This window comes from Branchiostoma floridae, chromosome 5 (assembly GCF_000003815.2).
Source record: "Branchiostoma floridae strain S238N-H82 chromosome 5, Bfl_VNyyK, whole genome shotgun sequence".
In the NCBI taxonomy this organism is placed as follows: domain Eukaryota; kingdom Metazoa; phylum Chordata; class Leptocardii; order Amphioxiformes; family Branchiostomatidae; genus Branchiostoma; species Branchiostoma floridae.
Window position 1 is genome coordinate 16668327 of NC_049983.1, and position 21529 is coordinate 16689855.

At 40.3% G+C, this 21529-nt stretch overlaps 2 protein-coding genes across 3 annotated transcripts in view; one reads left to right on the top strand and one right to left on the bottom strand.

The window, feature by feature from the left end:
• Positions 1-338: 338 nt before the first annotated feature.
• LOC118415932 (DALR anticodon-binding domain-containing protein 3-like) lies at positions 339-13653 on the top strand. Of its 2 annotated transcripts, none has more exons than XM_035820887.1 (14): positions 339-573; positions 1067-1398; positions 1791-2113; positions 2370-2408; positions 2513-2592; positions 2826-2930; positions 3264-3343; positions 3646-3704; positions 4094-4176; positions 4584-4713; positions 5212-5270; positions 7741-7845; positions 9294-9362; positions 13296-13653. In XM_035820887.1, exons 1-14 carry the CDS (start codon positions 385-387, stop codon positions 13413-13415), a joined length of 1773 nt encoding a protein of 590 aa, XP_035676780.1. In that variant the 5' UTR covers positions 339-384; the 3' UTR covers positions 13416-13653. The 2 variants fall into 2 exon arrangements, with proteins under 2 accessions (XP_035676780.1, XP_035676779.1); XM_035820886.1 differs by having other exon boundaries at positions 340-573; positions 2823-2930.
• A 215-nt stretch (positions 13654-13868) lies between these two features.
• LOC118415933 overlaps positions 13869-21529 on the bottom strand; it is a 16181-nt gene continuing 8520 nt past the window's right edge. Inside the window, exon 3 of the mRNA XM_035820888.1 lies at positions 13869-14560. Within this exon, the coding sequence (XP_035676781.1) occupies positions 14105-14560 (456 nt within the window). The 3' untranslated portion in view covers positions 13869-14104. The remainder of the gene's footprint in view (positions 14561-21529) is intronic.

Consider the following 21529-nt stretch of genomic DNA (forward strand, 5'->3'; position numbering starts at 1 on the left):
CTATTGTCACTTTCTTCACTTCTTGAATACAGGAATAAATGGCTTGTTAGATGTGATGCCGTGTTTGTCGCTGTAACAAACTAATGTTCGCCAAATATCAATTTCTCAAGCAACTGGATATGATTTTGGAAACGTTCAAACTCTGAACGCTTCAGATAACATCCGTTATCTTTCGTCAGTGACACCATAATGTCCTCTTTGCACCTTGTTATTATTTTTTTTTACCTATTAAGTTCTTTTCGCGCTCTCGCATCAGATTTGGAATCTGCATTGGACGGGATCTATAAAAGTTTCTTACTATGGCCTTACTGCACTTTGCATAAAACTTTGTTACTTTTAGCGAACAGCTTTCTGGGTACTGGTGAGGTCAAAGGGTAAACCAAGATGGCGGAAAGCGGATGTTTGTTGAATAGTTTTTCGAAGGAATTTGAGGATTTTCTTGGAAATAGAGCACAGTGCAAAGACTTTAAGAAGCCAGGACGGTCCGTATTACTAAAACAAAGTACAAAACTCAGGAATGGAGACTTCGTTGTCCCGTCAGTTTTCGTAAAAGCGGCTTTTCCGGAGCAAGCGGTGAGTGGGGAGGGGGGCGTAAAAAGGGGCGGTGTTCACCAGATATTTTGATTGGTACCAATTTTCTCTCCGTTAACGTTGTAGTTTTTTCAATAAGACATTTTTTGCACTATTGCCAGGATGCTCCTGTCAATAAGATGCTTTGTACTGCACGAATGACAGGATTATTACACCTTTTTTTGTACTATTGACGGGGTTAATATCAGAAGCCAAGGAACTAAATTATACAACCAATCTGAGGAACATTACGTTATATCTCTAAGTTATATCTTACAGTACCTCTAACCCTTACTATCTGTAACGTTACACCACTAACCCTGGAGATGATTCTCAATGCATATGCAAAAATGGGATCTATTGCCACTCCTGAGCAAGACTATAGGATGGCTCTTTTACTGCCCAGCCTTTCCTGTCAATAAGACTTTTTCCACTGTTAATATTAGAAAGTTAACGTTACTGTTTAATGTTATATTTAAGATTGTCTTTGTTTCAGAATCTTGAAAGTTTCCTATCTTCAAAAGAAGCGACTGAGTCCCTGTTGAGCTTAAGTCTACCTGTACAGCATCTAAGCACATCAGCCGATGGCAGACTCTGTGTCAAACTTTCCCAGCCTCTCACATTCCACAAGGTTCTTTCCAGTGTGGAAAAGCTGAAATCAAACTATGGGTGCCTACATAGCAGTGGAGAGAAGGTGGCCATCGTGAATCTTGTACCAAACTACTACAGGACTTGTGATGATGATGTTAATGATGGGGGACAGAGTTTGGTACAGCTGAGAGGAGTTTTGATAGCTTCACATGTGGCTGCTTTACTCAAGGCTAGAGGGTAAGACATACTGACTTCTGTGATTTTGTATACCTTGTATTATTGCTAAGATGAGTAAAAAAAAACTATACATTACTCTACATGTATCACAGACTTGTGCCCAACCCTATCCTGGGACTATGTGTATCTATTGCATATTTGCATAGATTGACGTAAATTCCTTTTTCTTCTGGCTTCTAGTTTTGTTTCTCCATATTTCACCAAAAAATGTACAATCACATAGTCTTATCTCAAAGTACAAATGCTCTAAATCCCATACTTATATTGTTTTTAAATACATGTAATAAATGTTGCCATGTGATGTATGTTATACAGTTATTGTTGTAAGCACTATAACCACACGTTTCACAGATTTTGTCTACAACATTCCTTTAAATCTGTCTTCCCTCCAGGTTTGTAGTACATGATGTCAGACCCAACATTCAGGGAGCACTTGGGGACTTCTGGGACAGTCTTTGTGATGGTGTTCAGGCTTCAGCAGTGGATTTAGTCTCAGCAACTCAGGAGAAAATTCTTCAGGCAACAGCTGAGTCTAAATATAGAATATCAAACATTCAGGAGAGAAGACATTTGTCATCTCATGATGATGAAGGTATGAAGCACTGTGAAAGACGTGACGAGGGTATAAATGCATCAGGCGATAGACTGGCAAAAACTGGAGAGTTTGTCCTGCTGGATCTGAAGAAATTCATTGATGAGAATAACCTACAAACTGGTAAGTGGCTGTGTTGGGGTGTTTTTTTTGTTTTATGTTAGAAAAAGAGAAGTAATTTTGACTTTGTGTGTGCAAAATTTAGATCCGTACAATACTAGAAAAGTCTCAATGTACAAAAGTTACACAAACCAAATTCAATAAAGCTATCATCAAATAGATAGAAGACATGTATTTGTTATAGGGCATTTTTTTTCTTGCACTTGTCTGTAACATGTAAATTTGAAATGGATGACTGTTCTTTCTTTCATCATAACAGGTAAAGAATGGTATGATCCAAATCTGAAGACTGTAACAGGTGAGTGTATAATTATGCCATTTGGTCCTTGGATAATTATGCATATAAGAGGCGAATTAGATAAACACAATGATGTAATTTCATGTTTCTTTTCTATTTTTCAGTTCTTGAAGGGCACCAGCCAACCAGGCTACTAGAAGAAGTTATTTTTCTACAAAGGACCTTAGACTCTGTGCAGACCAAGGTAAGGCTATTGTCTTTAGATTCAATGTATATATGTTTATATAGCATGTATTGATAAGAACAAGGAGCTTTTATCATTGATAAGAAATATCTTAGACCATAATTTGTCATATGGCTGTATAAAGGGATTCTGCTGTTTCTATAAAGACTTTGCTTCTCTTTTATGAGATCCAGTCTAATCTGTCAGTAATCTCTGCTTTCTTAGTTGTTTTTCTACATGTACCATTCTAGCAGGCACCTGTTGTGGTTCACGTGGCCAGCCATGGGAGGTCATTCCACAGTCAGCAGGTGGACATGACCTGGAGGACATTGAACCCATGTGAGGTCACAACCTCTCAGGTCAGTAATTCAAGATCACAAAGTGAAATCCAATCTAAAAAAAAATGTTAAGTCTTTCTTGCATCACATGGTGTAGGGAGGTGCCTATTTCCCATTCTGAATCCCTTGGGCCAGACAGCTGTGCAAGCACAGAAAATACCGCAGCCACAGGCAGATAGTCCACTGGTACAGCACCAAGTGTTTAACTTCCATACTGTCCACAAGTGACAAATGCTAAGCAGGGAAGACATATCTACTTTGTATGACTCAATAATTTACATATCATTTACATGCATCTCAAACACTCAATCTGAGATTTTAGATACAAAAAGGAACATCTATTTTTATCTGCAGACCCATTTGGTGTACAACTCTGTAGCAGCCAGAAAATCTACCTCTACAACAGAACAGCTCACAGCACAGGACTTCTGGAGGTAGGAATGGAACAGGATCAATCAATGTATTGTAAGAATAGTTTATAGATATCATGGTAGGTCATCTGTGTTGATAAATGACATGAAAGAAATCTTAACATTATCTAACCAATACTTCAAATAAATTGGATCTTATCCAAATTTTTGTCTGACTCTGTCAGCCTTGTTCAACTGCTGCAGTCACGTGGCTCCTTTGTCACATCACAGAAATTGTAGTAGAGTGGGCAAGTCCCCCTTTATTTCTTTTCTTGCCATTATTCTTATAGTAAAAGATTTTTATGACGTCTTTGATTTCTCCCCAGACTGAGGCATGCCCAGATGAGGGAAGCTTCAGTACTTAAGTACGGGGATGCAGTGCAAGGTAACAAGTCTGTCGTTGTTTTTGCATGATCTAAAATTCAAAGGTCATCTTTTGTGAGTTATGCCTAGTCCTAGACATCTTTCCTTCATTTGATGATTAGCCAACCCATGCTCACCTTCTAGTTTAGTTTAAGCTCAACCAATTTTTTTAGAATTTAGCACAATACTGCCATAAATATTTTGATATTGAAATGTTTGCAGTGGTTTTCCACTTCATTGCGAATACATGTCTCCAACAAATAGGTATTTCCAATGTACTGCATGCTACGGTCTGTACTGCAGAATTGTTTCAACTGCAAATAAAAACACTGCTTAAACCTCCTTTCAACTGCCTAAAATAAATGACTTTGCAGTACTTTTTAACCTAACAGAAGTTGTGTTTACTGTCAGGTGCAGGATGGGAAGACACCATCACTGCCATGACGGCCGCTGCCATCAAGTTTGAGCTGCTCTTCACTTCCTGTCAGAACATCGTGAGTTCCATGAAACTTTCCTTAAGAAATACCATTCTTCATTACATTTAACAAATAATGATGGTGTTATTCAGTTGACTTACACACAAGTATTTACACCAAATATGCAACATATGCTGTTACAACATAATTGACCTCTGTGTTACAACAAATGCAGTGATCAGTTTGTAACCAGACACAACAGCTCAAAATAACATATAAGCAAGTGCTTAATATCCTGCATGAAATCATGGTGTTTGCCTCACAAAAAGCACAATTATAGCAAACTATGGTGAAAGTTTCCGTTTCCTTTTTACCATTTGTTAGTTACTACAAACTTTAATTTTTGCATTTTGTTGGAAGCAAAAGTCTGGCCTCCATTTCTCCCTCGATTTTCAACATAGAATATCCCAAATACTATTGTACAGGCTAAGCTGGACCTGTCCATTAAGGAAAGTGGGGAGGGGCCACAGGATAACAAGGGAGGGGCGTTCATCCTGTACAACTGTGCTCGGCTGGCTACACTCTTCAAACACTACCAGGAGGATGTACAAGCAGGTATACATTTATTACCTCTCTGTACCAAGGTTTTCTTATCATGGTTTGTATCTGTTTATTTGGTTGTGCGTCCATAGTTTTTTTTTAGAACATTAGACTGTACATGTAGTTGGTTTCCACACGGAAGGCAGGCAAGTTGTGGACACTGGCAGGAAATTAAGCCAAAGGTCCTAGAATTTCCAGTTTACTGCCACATGTGATATATGCATGTCTGTTGCCTTATGAAAATATACGGAGATACGAAATCTTTGATTATGCCTAATACTTTCCTTTGTCTTAAATATATATTTCTAGATACATCGATGGAGGTTAGACATCCTAATAAGATATGCCAAATTACTCAAGCAACTGAATCAAAATCATATCCAGTTGCTTGATGAGTAATTGCTATTTGCCGTATATGTTTCTAGACTTTGTTCCTCCCTTTATATGTTCATTACATTGTTCTTCATTCTTTTTGTCCTAACCTCGTCTTCTTCTCCTGTTGGCTTGTCTCAGGTGTTTATCCAGATCTTCCAGACATCAGCAGTGTGGATTTGTCACTTCTTAAGGAGGAGGTGAGGCTTACATTCTTGACGTAGAACTTACAAGGTTTATGGTAAATCCTTGATGCTGTTTCTTCCCTGTACAGGTTTTATTCTTAAAGTAGAACTTATAAGGTTTATGGTAAACCATAACTGTTCCTTCCATGTAAAGGTTGCTGTAACATAGAGTCAATTCCACATTACCAAGAGGGTGTTTCTTGCCTTTTGTTCCAACATTTCGGAAATCTTTATAACATAATAATTGTGATAAGTAACTGTTTAGAACTGTTTATAACATCATTGTGTTTATAACATCATTGTGTTTATAACATCAAAGTCATTATTTCTGATAGTTTCTAAACTGTTCCAACATAGATTCATCATTTGTGATCACATGTGATCACATGTTCGAACATGGAAACAATATGATGAAACTGGGTCAGTGCGCTGGGAAGAGGGCAATTCACACATCCCTGCCAAGTACAGGAAATTGTGTCTGTCTGACACCTTCTGACAAAGGAGTCACCAGTGTCTACTAAAGAAAATCTAAAAATACAGGACCCAAACAAAAGGCCAAGCTTAGCAGCTTGGTTTATGGGGGTAATAAAAGTTTTATGGAGGGAAAAAATGACACAAATTGTTGGAACATATGATCACATGTTCCAACACTAACAAAAACACACAGATGTTTCTAAATTGTTCTAAATAAAGAGATATTTGTACCATTACTTTCCAAATGTTTCCAACATATGTAGGTAGGTTCAAACATGTTCAAACTTTCATTTTTTATTGTTTGAACAATTTAGAACTTTAGTGACTGAAATATTCTTTTGCTTAGAACAGTTCAAACTTATGACAAATATTATTTAAAATCCTCTCGGTGACTCGGAATTGACTCTAACAGTAATCACATCTTTTTTTGTTCGAACAATCCAAGCCATTGTTTGGGAATAATCACCTGTTCCCATTCATCCATTCATTCTCCCCTCTATCTTTTCATGCATAATTCGTCTATCCATGTGTATCCACCCATCCATCCATCCATTCACATCTGACAAACAGCAAATAAGCTCAAGTCTTAGTTCAAAACATGGTGCTGGCATTCTAACTGCTTGGAACAATTTTCACCTTACTAGTACTTTCAGAATGTTGATTTCAAAAGATGGCCACTTGTTATGGAGGCCTTCTCAAGAATATCTCGCACACCTGAATATTTAAAGTGTGCATACCTCTGTGATTACGCATGTTGCATTTAGTAGATACCTTTGAATTCATTGTTTGTTTGTTTTCAAATGTTGCAGTCTTAGGGTACCCACGCGCGGATCCAGGGGGAGGCGCGCCAGGCGCGCGCCTCCCCCTTCAGCTGGCAAAAAAAAAAAAAAATTGGTAAGATAAAACCAGGCTACTAGAGGTCTTCTGAGGGACGCCAAGAATATTGACAACGTTATAAAACTAATTCGCTTATCTAAAAGGAGATTTTCTGGTAATTACTTAGAGAAACTTGCGGTTTGCAATTACTAGAGGGTCCTCCGAGTCACGTAAACTTATGGTGAAGGCCCGGGGACGGAGCGCGGTGGCATAAATTTCTCAATGAAACTTGTGGGCCGCTGTAAGCCAAATTCGGCGCTTAAAAATATAGAAAGAGCGTGGAAATTTTGTAAGATCTCCAGAAAATCAGCGAAATTTAATTATTTTTAATAAACTGATGATTTCTATCGTCCGTTATCGGCTAGAGAGACTCGAGCGGTCGACCCCGCCTTGGGAAAACCGGCGTCGAGCGCCGACACCCCCCTCCCCACTACAGTTCTGATCAGTCGCCGCAATGATCGTCCTGACGTTTTTGTTGTCATTTACCCCGATTAACCGTCATCAATTGCCACCACAAAAGCAAAAAGAGTCCGTAATATATGTAATTTCAAATGCGTTAGACACTTTCAAAATAGTCTCCTGCAAGCCGCTCACTGTGACCCCACGAGATTTCTATGCGATTTTATAGGAGCGCGAGCCGCTTCGAGGAGCAAGTCACATCGGCAGCCAGGTACAAATAATTTTGCGATATTGTTTCTGTAACGTGGCGTCATTTATGAATATTAAGAAGGAGGAACTAGCCTTCGTTAGGTTTGTCCTCAGTGGTAGTTGCTTTAAAAAATGTCCCTAAAGTGAACTAGACAGCCACAGACATGACAAAAAATCAGTGTTAATTCGTTTCTCAAATTTGCTCAGAGATGGCTCTAAAATGCACCAGAGAGCTTCTATTTCTTAAAAATTTTCTGGGGGAGGCCCCCCATACCCCCCCTACGAGAGGGGGTACCCCCCTCTCGTGCTCTCCCCCCGCGCAGCTTGCGCTGCGCGGCCGCGGCCTTCGGCCGCGTCATGGTGCGCGCCCCCCCCTTACCAAATTTCTGGATCCGCCAGTGATACCTGTCAGGATTTGGAGAGTTGATGTTACAATGAGTGCCATTAAGACCAAGCTAAAGATGCTTTTGTAACCCATGTCCTACAGGAGGAGTGGGAGCTCCTGTTTAACTACATCCTACCATACCCTTACCTGGTACAGGGTACCATTGTGGAGGTGAACAAGACAAGGGCTAAGATACTCACTCATCAGGTATGATACATAGATTATTCTTATGTTAACTCAGTTGTTGTGGCCATGTATTCTTGTGTCAAGGAACAGCGCTATGTTAATATTTGAGTGGATCATTAAAATGTGCTGAAATTTCATCAATTAAAGCACATGTGACCATCAGTCGACTAACCAAGCGGATATAGAGACAGCAACAGAAACAAATTTCTCTACCAACAGTGTTTGATTGTGATTGACATACAGTCCCATAGCCTCCTTGAGGCAGTATGTGCAGTGGGTTCTTACTAGTAATTCACTGCGTCTAGTTCACAGTATTGGAAGGGCAATACAATATCTCTCCTTCCACACCTTTAGTGATTGACAGTGGCAGTGAAATTCTGGCCCTTTTTTTCCTGTTTATTATTATTCCAATGTAGTCATCGAATCTGCAGTTCCAACTAAGAAAGCTGCTTGGGGTCCCAAACCTAATATAATTCTTCATAAGCTCATGAGCTGTCTTCAAGTATAAAAGGTCTTGACCATAGAATGTCCAGAACATGAGTTATGAAAACCAGAAGGTCTGCTGCAGTTCCACAGAAAGTCACCAGGTGGCCCAAAATCAAACTGGTCCTTCGTCTTGCTAAGCCTCTACCATTCAGCACAGTTTCTGTGCTCTGTCATGCGCGGAAAAATCTCTACTGCTTTTCCGAGTCATTGTGACACATTACTATTGGCTACTGGGGCTGGGTATGAATACTCTGTTTTGTGAGTGACCTAACTTATGAATAGGTAATTACGTACATCGCAGACTAACACAATTAAGTACCTATCTAGGGCACTACGTGCTTCAGAAAGAGCTTCAGTTCTTAAACTGATAACGTCACCTGCTGTGTTGACTGTGCTGAGCAAATACAGAATAAATCAAACTCCCAATTAGCCCACTTAGCAGGTCAAACAGTCTCATATATGGAGGCCATTAATCTTTACGACGGGTATCATAAGACCATTACTTACATGGACGTCTACAGGGTTGTGTTAAACATGTAGGACTGACTATATTTAAGGGACATTAATTAATTGTGTTTTGCTAATTAGAGTTTCTAAATTTAAATGAACCAAGTTAAAAGTTACTTAAATGACATTAAGAGCTGTTTAAAAAGCTGTATCTGTACTCTGTAGTAGGATATATAAGTCAGCATGGCCTTAATCTCCTAGGTGAGTTTTCTTGTCACTGCCCTTGGTGGAGTTAAGATCCTTCTGACTTCTTTTGGTACATAAGGCAGTTCCCATCTCCATTTCTATAGCCCTTGAGCCACACAGTTTTGTAGATTAAGAAACAGCAAGTCATTTGTTCAACTCAAAAATGCTAAAAGCTATGCATTGAATGTACGATAAGCGTCCATGACTTCGGAAATGCAAATAGTACACTCTGTTCTCTAGAGTATTGCTGATATCCTTACATCTTGTGAACTTTCCTTTGTTACGTGTAGGTGTGCAGTTTCCTGATTGCTCTGAGTCGAGACCTGAGTTCCTACTACAGGAGAGTTAGGGTGCTGCTGGTAAGGGATGTTACTTACTTCTATATGATACCCTCCGTAAAATAACTACATGTACTGTAAATCACTCTTGTTCGCAGGGACTTCGCTGTAGGCCAAGAAAGGTGATGTATTCTGTGTTTTATGTTCACAATTGAAACAAGTTCATGGTATTCATGATGCAATGTACCAATGAACACTAGTTTGAGATGTCACTGAGTTGACACTGTCATCAGTATTTCCTGGTTTACGTACACTCAGGTACTTGCTTCAGAACACAACTGATATTTACTGAAAATCTTGCAACATGATGGTTATATATTTGAATTTTTATACACTCACTAAGGTAAAAAAAAGAAGATATCTTTCGATAAAACTTGATCTTTAAGATATTTGACAAAGTCTATGCTACAGCAGTTGAATGCCGAATATGCAAGACTTTATATGTTGTCATCTTTAACCACTATGTTCATGCAGGGTATCTTACCATTTGACCCAAGACATACCACTGAAAATATTGTATGTTCAACTCTGCTTAGGGGAAATGCACTCTTATCTCCCATTCAAAATCGTGTTTTATTTGATGTCGTATTCAAGTTCATCCAACAGACAGGTCGTTTTTAGTTTTAGTTGATTATATAGCCTTATTTGATTATTCCTAAGTTTGTAAACCAGCTGCACGTTCATTCTGTTTCTTGATTCCTTGTTTATTTTAACTTCGTTATCATTATCTTTTGACTATGTTATTTAATGTTCGTTATTTTGTACGTGTGTCCTTATTTTTGTCATGTGTAAGAGGAGAAGACCCAGATAAGCAACTTGCTTTTTGTCAAATCCTCGTTAAATAAATGTGAATAAAAAAATAAAAAAAAAGCCAAATAATCGGAGACACTGTAAATCATGGAATAGCTGTGGTACTTTTATGTTCGCAGTGGTGTCTGTCTGGTCTTAAGGCCAACGCATAACCCCCCAAAACACATTTTCTTTTACTGCTTTAGTTTTTTTAACTATGGAGCAAATTTAAAACTCTGTTAAAACCTCTTTTCCCCTAGCCTCCTACTGAGACTCTGTGGGAGTTGATAAAAAGACGCAAGGTGTTACACTAATTTTCTGCAGTTTGGATAAGGCTGAATGGCTGCCAAGTAGAAAATCATTGAATCAGAGCAATAAGTAGACTACTGTGAAGGGGCATGTGTTTTGTCTTACTGAAAGAAATGAATACACAGAAAAATGTGGAGAGAGTTAAAACCCGGCCGTACTTGGCAGAATCCTTTGGTGATATTGGGATCTGATATTGGTCATGGATCTGATGTTTTTCACCAGGTTCTCATGCTGAGGCCACACTAAACTAGATAGTATGGATGACATCCATTTGTATACTGGTTTTGGCTCCCTTTTTTTCAAACACTTCAGAATACTTTTTTTTTAAATCGGTTTATTTGATTTGATTCAACTGTTGAACTCTAAAATACATGGCAGCAGCATCTGCACAGCAGAAGTTGCTGAATTGCAGAGTTAAGGCAAGCCCTGCTACATGTAACAAATCTAACTTAAAGCAACTATGCAATTACTAGGAATACTAGGGAATAATTAAAGACATGTACATTAGCCATATACTCTTGTAGAATAAGAAAATAAATGGGATAAGAGATATACAAAGTTCAAGCAATTTTGCTTCCTTGGTAAGACAACCTAATGACTTAAGTGTTATGATATCTGATTCCAATAGAGCCTCAGAACATTCTGCGATTTTAAGACATTCATAGAAAAGAAAAAGAAGTTCTAGAAGTCAAAAATCTATTCCAAGTCCAAAAATGGAAATTTGGTTTGATCTTTATATCTAGAATTTAGGCAAGTTTTTTTTAAAATTCTAGTCTCACTATCTGATAAGATTCAGGGTCTGCAGGCAATGTTATTCGTAAAATTGTATCTGTGTGGCCAACGACACTGCAGGGGGTTGTGGGTGGCTATTGTATAACCTTGCCAAGTTCATTCAAGTTCATGTTCACAGTGACTGTTACACACTGCAGTGTTTTTATCACATCGTAACTCCCTCCCCTGAGACTCTACGAAAACAACTTTGAAAACTGAGATTCTGTAAATTGATGTAAGTTTGCAGGGACTTAGTTTTACAGTAGGAAAGGATTGATGATGTTTGCAGTGTATTAAGTTCAGTCAGACATAACAGTAGAAAGGTAATATACAAAAGACAACAAAAAAGACTCCAAATGTTTTACAATTAACTGTATTTTGTCGTTCCTGACATTTTATCCATTTCTGTCTTGCTGTGAAGCCTATTGACTCCCTGTACCCATGGCATTTGGAAGTATTGAGAAGCTGCTTTTACAAGTTGTCTACACAATTGACTTCATCTTATAAGTTTCCAAACAAACACTTTCCAGAAAGGCTGACTGAGAAAGAACATTTAAGTTAAAAGACACTGATTGTAAAAGGCCTTCTTGTAAAAGTCCAAGTGTATCACAAGGCATCAGTACTGTAGATTGAGAAACATCAGAAAACAAAACAGATTCAAAAGAGACTGATTCAAAATGTCTTATTGTAAATATCAAGTTGTATCACACAAGGGCTGTACTGTAAATTGAGAAATGTCTGCATCGGTTGTATGATGTGCAGACTGTCAACTCTTCACATCACAACCAAAATTTTCTGCACCTCAGTTACATAAGTTCAGAGTTTTTGGTTTACAAGCTGGTAAATCACGATGTTTACCCAGTCACTGATCAGTCAGTTTGTCCAGACAGCTAATGATGATCTGTTCAAATCCAAATTTTATTAATTTGCTTGAGTAACTGTATACCTTATTACCTGTATGTCTTAACTTGACGTATGTATGTTATGTGCTCTCACTACGTATACAGTATAGTGTTATGATTGTTTCAACCACAAGCTGTTAACACCACCTCTTCCCTGACACTGCAAAATTAATTCCCAGTGTGAACTTTAAACAATTTACAGTAGTAGCAGAAAGACTACATTCTGAACTCCACCCCTAATTGTGTGATCTTTGCCTGAATAGCTTCTGAATTCTTACATTCCAGAGTTGACAGTCATCAAATCCATGTATTGTAAACATGCTATTTTTTTCTTTGATTTTTGAAAGATTATATGGAAACAAGCCCATGCATAGCTATCCCATTGTTGTTAAGTCACTTAAGATTTGTTTTTCATCAATCTTGCATGCTAGAAACAACTTGTAGAATCTGTTGCTTTGTGTACTCTATCAAAATGCCAACACTTATCCAAATTGGGTAAAAACCTAGAATTTTTGCAGAAATATTTTTCTATAATGTTTTTTGCTTTTTTGAAGAAAAAAATTGACTAACTGCCTACTGTCAACATTTTTTAACTAAAATACCCCACACAGTGTTTTCTGGTCCCCCCTACTGCGGTGATGAGTGGTACCAACTGTTGACCCTTGACCCCCATTAACCATCTAAGTGACCCTTGTCTTGAAAACGTGCTGACTTTAGATTTGGACTGGTTGAGCGAGCACTTTTGTTGAAAGTCAAAACAAAAGAAGTGATTCCCTGATTTTGTCATAAGTGTTCATGTAACTTTAGTTAACTTTGTCAAAGTATCTTAAAAGTTTAGCAGTCAAGTTACAATTAGAAATGTACATGTAGTAATTTTTGACTTTTTTCAAATTCTTCATCCCTAAAAATGAATGGAGTGGTCCCTACTGTCCTGCAGAATTATATCAACAGTGAACTTGGAACATTGCAAAACCACTTTTCACATTCTACCACTGACAGAATAAAGTCCAATCTAAAAAAAAGGACAGTGCTACTACTATATGATAGTTCATACAGATGTATGTTTGCTATCTTTCTGTGACATGCACTTGATGCATCATTTTTAATTAGACGATGCAAATTGTGAAATATTTCTATGGTGGTTTTGATTCTTATACATAGACTTATTTTTATTCATTTTCAGGAGCCCAGGGCTCACCTGTTGCCCGTGATGTTCGCCAGACTCCACCTGCTGAAGGGAGTCCAGCAGGTCATGCATAATGGACTGTCCCTGCTGGGGATACAACCCTTAGCTCAGATGTGATGCAAAATGGACCACCCCCAAAGACACAATGAGAGACTGTTAGGGATGTAGTGCCATCACCTAACACACGATTGTGATCCACTTACGCCATCTAGTGTTTGAGAGAGAAACTGCATGTCACCAGATCTTTATTTTTTACCTAGCAGATCGAGTTAGAGTAAATGCACAAAAACCTATGAACTCTAGAAATAAATGTAGACTTCTCATATATATGACTTTTCTTCCCTGAACTAAAATTGTATTTATGCTTACCTTTAATACATGTACATTTATCTATACTTTTTTTCAACTCACTTTTTTAACGTCAGAAAAAACAACACAGCTATCTTTGAGGAAAGATCGCTTTTCTATCTGCCTCCTTGGACAGTCAATTAGCAGATAGCCTTACAAATTGGGCTGTACCTTATGATCTTTCCTCCCAACATCCGTCTTCACACATATAATCCGTACATGGTAACAATATTCACGAAGTTAAATATGTGGAAGCCATTGGACTAGTCCATACTTGCTTTTTGCTAACGATCTACGAACTTGTCAACATTTCAATAATCGTTGTCCAAAGCAACTATTAAACTCTTGGTCTCTGTAACACAAACTCTGCTGTCCGAGGTCAAGGAGGCCGGCGGATTGTTGGCGGGCTGCAATAAGGGAGATTTGATCAGGCTATTCAAGTCCGTGTTCACAATACTTCATAACTCCTGATGGTACCAGAACAGTTCTCTGGTCTCTATATCGTACATGTCCCTCAGCATGTGTAAAAACGCCTTGGTACCGCTACTGTCCACGTCCGACGCGAACGTCTTCACCAGATGTTTCAACTCGCACGTCTTAAACGTTCTCTGCGTCATGACGTACTCGTAAAACACGCAGTTTCTGTGCAGCGCCTTCTCCCAAGGCGTGGGCCTCCAACCCAACATGGATTCCGCTTTCGACGTGTCCAGAATCCCCGCTCGGGACTCGGGGTAGAAGTGGACTGCTGTGTGCCTTTGGTCGAATTTGACACCGGAAACGCCGAGCTCCTTGGCCATGGACGTTAAGAAGGAGTTAAGAGTGAAGGCTTCCTTAAAGGCGAGGTTGAAGGCGTGGTCGTAGACTGAGGAGTTAGAGAGGAGAATGTTCAAGATCCCCTTGGCGACATCGTCTACCTGTGGATAAAGAGAAGAGAACAACAATAATTTTTATTTCATAACATGTATAGATTCCATATCCAATACTGTGATAAATGGTGATGTATTTGTCAGCAAAATGGTTCCTACATATTTTCATCATGCTGTTTGAAGACGTTTTGGTCAAGTTTATGGTTGCACATAACTTTGGGTCGTCCTTCAAGTTTCCATTTACAGTCATCCAATGACATCCTCATCTGAGGTCTTCCTGTAAGTATTCTAAGAAATTTCGCAAATTGGACCAGAAAGGTTGAGAAAAAAAAAAGGGAAATGGAAGAATATTACGACATGAAGTTGTCAACTATTGGTCCGAAATGCTTCACCTATCCCCATAAAAGTTGAGATTAATAAGACTGAAAGCCCGCTTTCAATCCTTGAGGAAACAACATATCTTTGAGGAAACAACAGATTCTCTCAGCCACTAAATGTTAAGTGGTTACCCGTGACATTTGTTTGAAAGGTTAACCACGCTGCGCATTGACGGTCCTGGCCACACACGAACACACAGCTCATGTACACGAAGAGAGATGGGCCCAACCTACAACAGTCGACAGTGGGCGGAAGATCAGGAATTCGAAATTTTATGGTCTTGTAAAGATTATCATTAGCGTATGGAGTGAATTAACACTTTTCGTACCTTATAATTATCGTCAGAACACCAATAGCTTGGTAACGTTACATACATGTATGTTTCCTAAATAAATGTTTAATTCCGTCCACGTTCACTGGATTCCGTGCATTCCTAAAGAAAAATCAACGTATAAAAAGTCTGCAAAATGTTGGGACATATTTTAGAAACCTGAATAAACAGCGAGACTCAATAAAAATTGTATTCAATAACAGTTGAAGATTTTTCGAGTGATTATGGCATAAGCACTGTCCGTCATGTTAGATGGGTACACCTGAAAGCTTTCACGTTAATTTTGATTGGTAAATGTAATTACCGTTACATCACAACTAATCAGCATGTAATTAATATCATCATCGAAACCATGAGCGTCCTAAAACTCATAAAAAGTACTCTGTAAACCAACTAGAGATAAAAAGGAAGCGCTAATAGGGAGTTGTTCTAACAACCAAGTTACAAGATGTTTGAGTTCCCGTGTGAGCCGACCTGGTGTGACCTTGGGGAATAAAGGTCAAGTGGCAAGGTCATGACAACTGCAGAGTTAAATGCCACAGAACAAATGTCGTCTGCGAAAACACAAATGTTGTCTGTGAAAACATTTAGGTTTTCTCTGTGGGCCACTTCATTAACTTCCCGCCAACAGACTTTAGAGGGCTGACGAGACCTAACTAGGGCTGGGTATCGGTACAGCGTACCGGTACAAAACCGGTTTTTCTTATTGGACCGGTCCAGAAAAACCGGACCTGAAAAAATTAGGTGGACCGGATGTTGGACCGATTAGAAAATTAACAGATTATTTTATAAGGCATTCACACGTTTTGACGCTTGCAGGTGGAAGAAAATAACAAGAGTGAAGTAGAGTAGAGTTTATAGTCATTTCTACCAAGGTTTACAGCCAATCATACTGGTGCAGTTAGCGTTGTAGGATTTTAAAACGCCAGTGTAAGTCTAATACTCCACCAAACAGATTTCTTTGTAGTGAAATGGACCATTGGTATGAGTCATACTGCATCAGGTCCAGGTTCAGGTCCGGACCTGGACCTGATCCTTTGGACCTGAACCGGACCTGGACCTGAATGTTCTGTACCGGTACCCAGCCCTAGACCTAACCATTGTTTGGCAAAGCCATCTGGGTAATCTCCAAGCAGATACCTGGTGGAAAATCGTATCCTTTTGGACGAGACTAACGACTGTTTGGCAAAGCTGGGTAATCTTCAAGCAGATACTGGGTGGAAAATCGTAACCCTTTTTTCTGACGCGCGGCCCTTTAAATATCCGCTTAGAAAACAAACTCCATGTGACATTTGGATGGACTTGACCACCAGAAAATGGGTAAGAATCAAGGCGGGTTGAAAACTTCGTAGCTCACAGGCACTATTTTTAGAAATAAGTTGGCTGTGGCTGATAGACAGATGGAAAACACAGAAGAGAATTCTATCTTGATAACTTGTTGCCCTTTAAAAATATTTATTTATTCATCTTAAGATAGGTGGGTAGCCCTTGATTATGAGTGTATCTTGACGTGAGCTATCCTGAATGTACAGCAAAAGCGTTACTTCATACTATCATAGTTCTGAAGGCATCTTTATTCTGCTTTTTGGTATTTTTTCTACAATTTTCAAATACTTACGTAATTGTTGGATTCCTATGACCTAAATAGAATAAAATATGAATAACAACTTTCATATTTTTCATACATATTACAGAACTGATAACGTCCATGGAAGAACACCATCTTGATTCAGTTCCAAAGAAATCCTGCCAAGAACTTTCATCTTGGCAAATCGCCGTAAAACTAATGTAATGATGGTGGTGAAATTGATTCTTATCCGTGATAAAAGTGACAGTGTCCTCTTCTAGATTATTTAGCCGCAAATCGTCTCAAATGGCCTCCCTGTACCCCCCGCTGCTGTTTTATGGTTGCACCTGTTTCTAATATGTGCTTTCCACATATCATACATATTATTTTATTCCTCATGCCATTAAATTTTAACGTCCGCGCTATAGAACAGGCGTATTCTTTTCCAGCGTTTGCTTTATACTGTTCAAGGGCGATCACACAGTAATCTATATTTAAAGAAATATTTCTTACAACTTTTAGGCAACATGATTAGGCCTTAGGGCACAAATATTTGATAAGACTTGTGAGATTTATGCCACGGTTTAGGATTCATTTTCCTTGTAGGAAACCGACAATCCCCAAGCGGTTTCATGTCAAACTGCAGGTCAATCCTACTGTCAGGTAGGGGTTAAGTATTTCCGCTCCCCAAGTACATACTGGTCTTTGTACGTACTGATTTCTCTGGTGGACTCCAGCTCCCATAGAGCGTTGAAACAGTATATCCTGGTTACAGTTACCCTCAACACAATACCTCATTCATTCAACACATTCTTCAGCCAAACCTTAAGACACTACAGGGACGTCTTGACGGAGATTTAGCACCTTTCTCAGGACCCCTCCCTCTTGAAAACAGAGACTGTCTCAGACCTTGGCCTGGGGATAGAAGAGAACTCCCCAAACCTGACTCCCTACTGGCTGAAGCTAAGCCGATTGACAACCTTGGAGATCTCCGTGTAACGATTTATCTTAAGACTCTGCCAAAGACAACTAAAGCCTGCTCTTTTCAAAGGCGACTGTCACCAAACCTAGGAATGTGAAACAATGTACATGTTTCATCAAGGAGGTTTCTTTCTTTCATGAAAACTTGGAATTGTTTTCTTAATTCGGTAAAAGAAAAAATTCTCATCAAGATATATCATATATGCGAAAGCTAGGATACGTTATCTCTTCGTGTTTTCATCAAAAACAGATCCCTTCCTCCGTTACACCGTCCGACCACTGTCTCTCTGTTCTCTGTCCCTCAGCAATCCGTCCGTTTATCCGCCATTTATCCATCCATTCTTCGTTCTCTGTCGTTTGTCCTCTGTTTTTCCGTTCGTCTCCCCTTTGTACGTTTCTGTCGTCCACACACCTGTGGCCCTGTGCTCTGTCCCTCCGTCCGTCCATTCTGTGCCCCTCAGCAGTCGTCCATCAGTCAATCCGCCCTCTGTCCGCCCCTCCTTCGTCTGTCTATCCATCAGTCCCTACCTTGACCTCCGTTCGTCTTTCTTTCGGGACCCCATCCGTAACATGCCCCTTCGTCGTCTACCCGTCATTCTGCCCTTTTTTCTCCTGTTCATGCCCCGTTCCTTCATCTTCCGTCAATTTGTCAATCCCACCCTGTATCTCAATGCGTCCTCTGTTCCTCCGTCCGTTCTGTGGTCTTCTGTCTCTGTCATTCGTCCGTCAACCCGTCTGCCCCTCTAGGATCTGTTCTCTATTTCTCCATTCGTCGTCAGTCCGTCTGCCCTGTCCGTCCACTCTCGGTGCCTCTGTTCCTCCTTACTCCCTCCATTAGTGATCTTTCCCTCCGTTAGCCCATGGCTACTTCCCCTCAGCCAATGAGAAGCCCCCATTTTCTGTTGATATATCCACATAGTAGGGTGCTATGAAAAAAAGTGTGCTGCTATTTCATGCAAATGAGGGAAAAACTGTGGTGATATCAAGAAAACAGTGGTGATTTCAGCCTGAAAACTAGGAGTGATATATGCATGTGACCCGTTCTGACCAATCCTCGCTTACCTTTGAGACCATCTTCTGGGACCAGAATAGTGTCATGTGATAACTGACCAATCCTATGCTTGACTTCTAATTGCCCAGAGGAATATGACCAGACTTTCTGTCTCCAGGCACATTGCCCGGGAAGGTCTGGACAAGATTAATGACCTTGTGTTGTTACAGCCTGACCTGAGCCTGACACTGTCTGTGACAGCTTTTCAAGCAATAACAAGAAAGATTGTGGACTTTTAGGACAAAATAAAGTAACATTTTGTAAAGCTGATGAACTACAAAAGCTTCGGGGAAGTATGCCATGGGCTAAGTTAGTTACCCCATGGCCTTCGTCTCGTTTTCTGTGTATATCACCAGTCCCTCCACCTCGGGGATCTCTAGTCTCCCCTCGGGCTTCGCCCTCGGGGAGACTAGAGATCCCCTCAGTGGGCGGGACTGGTGATATACACAGAAACCTCGCCCCGCCCATGGGGTAACTATTACTTGGTCTTTTGTTATCCCTCCGTTCTTTCATTCTTCCGTCCCTTCTCTCCATCCCTTTCCCATCATTCTGCCTAGCCCTATCAAACTATCACATCATACCGTAACACAGTAATCACTCTTGCACAGTAAATCGGATCCCCGTGTCTCTAATTTGTCAGAGACCAGTGAGACTACCTGTCGCAGATTGGCGCCGTCCCGCGGGAGACTGTTCCCCGCTGGGCTGGAATCTGAACTGTATTAAACCTTAACAGGGTAAATCAGAGATTACATCAATCTCTCGCACAAGGACGAACTGTAGGTCGCAAAATCACAGACTTCTGTCTTCGACTGTGTGACCCGGTCTCGGTATTTTCCTAACAATTCACGCTTTGCACATTCTATGCACCAACATGGAAGCATTGACTTTCTTCGTATAAACCTTTATCAAGTTCAAGTGCTCTAATTTCCAACCAGATATTGGGGTGAAAAGCTGCTACATTTTCGAGCTCGAGACAATCAGGAATCGTTATGATTGTCCACCCTTACTTGAGCTTGAAGACAATAGTGCTCCCCAATTATAGGATCTTATAATTATATCACCTGCTCTGCAAACAAAGGCGATGTTTTAAGCTTCCAGGTATCAAGAGAAATGTACACTGTCACTGTGGTTGCTAACACCATGGCAGTGATGGTACGAGTAGTTTGGTTAACAACAATTAATCAATTCATTCATTCGTTTTGAGCAAACATTTTGAGTTTGAGTTCAAAGTCAATGTCAGTCCGTTAGAGAATGAGAAGAAAACACGATGACTCAGTAAAGGTACCCCGTGGTGTATGCAGACTTGACTGCGGCCAATATCGGCACCAGCCGCAATGGACCGATCCCGAAGCCCCGCCCCTTGTTCGATCATGTTCTATTTCGAACACCTCCGTCAAAAACAGCGCTTGACGGACAGAACTAGCCGCCGCCGCTGTTTAGCTGATAATAACGACTGACTTCGGTTTAGCTCTTTTGACCCTGACATTCTCTCAGACCGGGCCGAAAAAAATGCGCTGACTTCTTTGTTGAAGGCTACATCCACTGGGTACAGTCATCTGTGAAGGGGTCTGATATAGTTGTGGCACGGGCTTTATGTTTATAATTTCAGCCAAAGCGGAAGCGGGAGGCACCGCATATCATTACCTTGTTGGTGGCCAGAAGTGTCCGGTTTCTGACATGCGGTCGATGCAGGTGAAAACCAGGGTACATCTATCTGTGACTGGGTTTCTACTGCGTTTGTTGCATGCATAACAGTCGCATGAATGCTCATGAGAAAAGCGAAATCAAGAAGAAAGCAGCTCAGGCACTCGTGGAGAGGGAGCTTGTACTACGTACCAACTAATGGGACACTTCTACAAAGTCTGCCAGTGCAGAGTCCCGTGTCTTATACATACCCTGCTCTACACGTGCATCCTGCCCACCATCAATGTAATGCTATGCAGTGGCTCTCGCTCCCACAATACCTATACTCGGTGGGTGTAATCTTCAACAAAGAGTAGCATAGCAATTTTCTTTGGCCATTTCTGTTCAACTGGGGCTATTTTTGACGGAGGTGTTCGAAATAGAATAGGGGGTTCCACCTTGTTCTATTTGTTCGATATGACGTTCGATCGGGATCGGTCCATTAAGAAACGTTACGATTGTCCATCCTTACTTGTGCTTGAAAATGATGTACACGCGTACGCCTATTATGCTATACATGTAGATCTTACAGCGCCTGCTCCGCAAGAGAAGTATATACTGTGGTCGTTAACGCCATGGCATCTTGATGAGGATATGAGTAGTCTGGTTAAAAATAAAAACCTTTTCCATATTTCTAAGAGTTCAAAGTCAATGCCAGTCCACAAGAGAAAGAGAAGAAAACACGATGACCCAGCAAAGGTACCCCGTGGTGTATAAAGACTTGACTGCGGCTAATATCGGCCCAAGCCGCGGTTATAACAGCTTAACGGGTCCGTGGCCTCAGCAGGGCCACTGTCGCCAGGCCAATTTACCACAGGTCAGCCCCAATTTCTCGTTCACTTTAACGACCCCGGCGAGCTTCACAAGGTTCCTACCGCTAAATTCTATTATTAGGGCAGGGCATGGCGGTTCGGGTGGCAGAGGGGGAGAGGCACTCTACATCAGTCAAGTTAAGGCAGGCCACGTGGATTTGATTACATTGTTGACATCCTCACGCGCATCAATTTTCGGCTTTTACAATATATC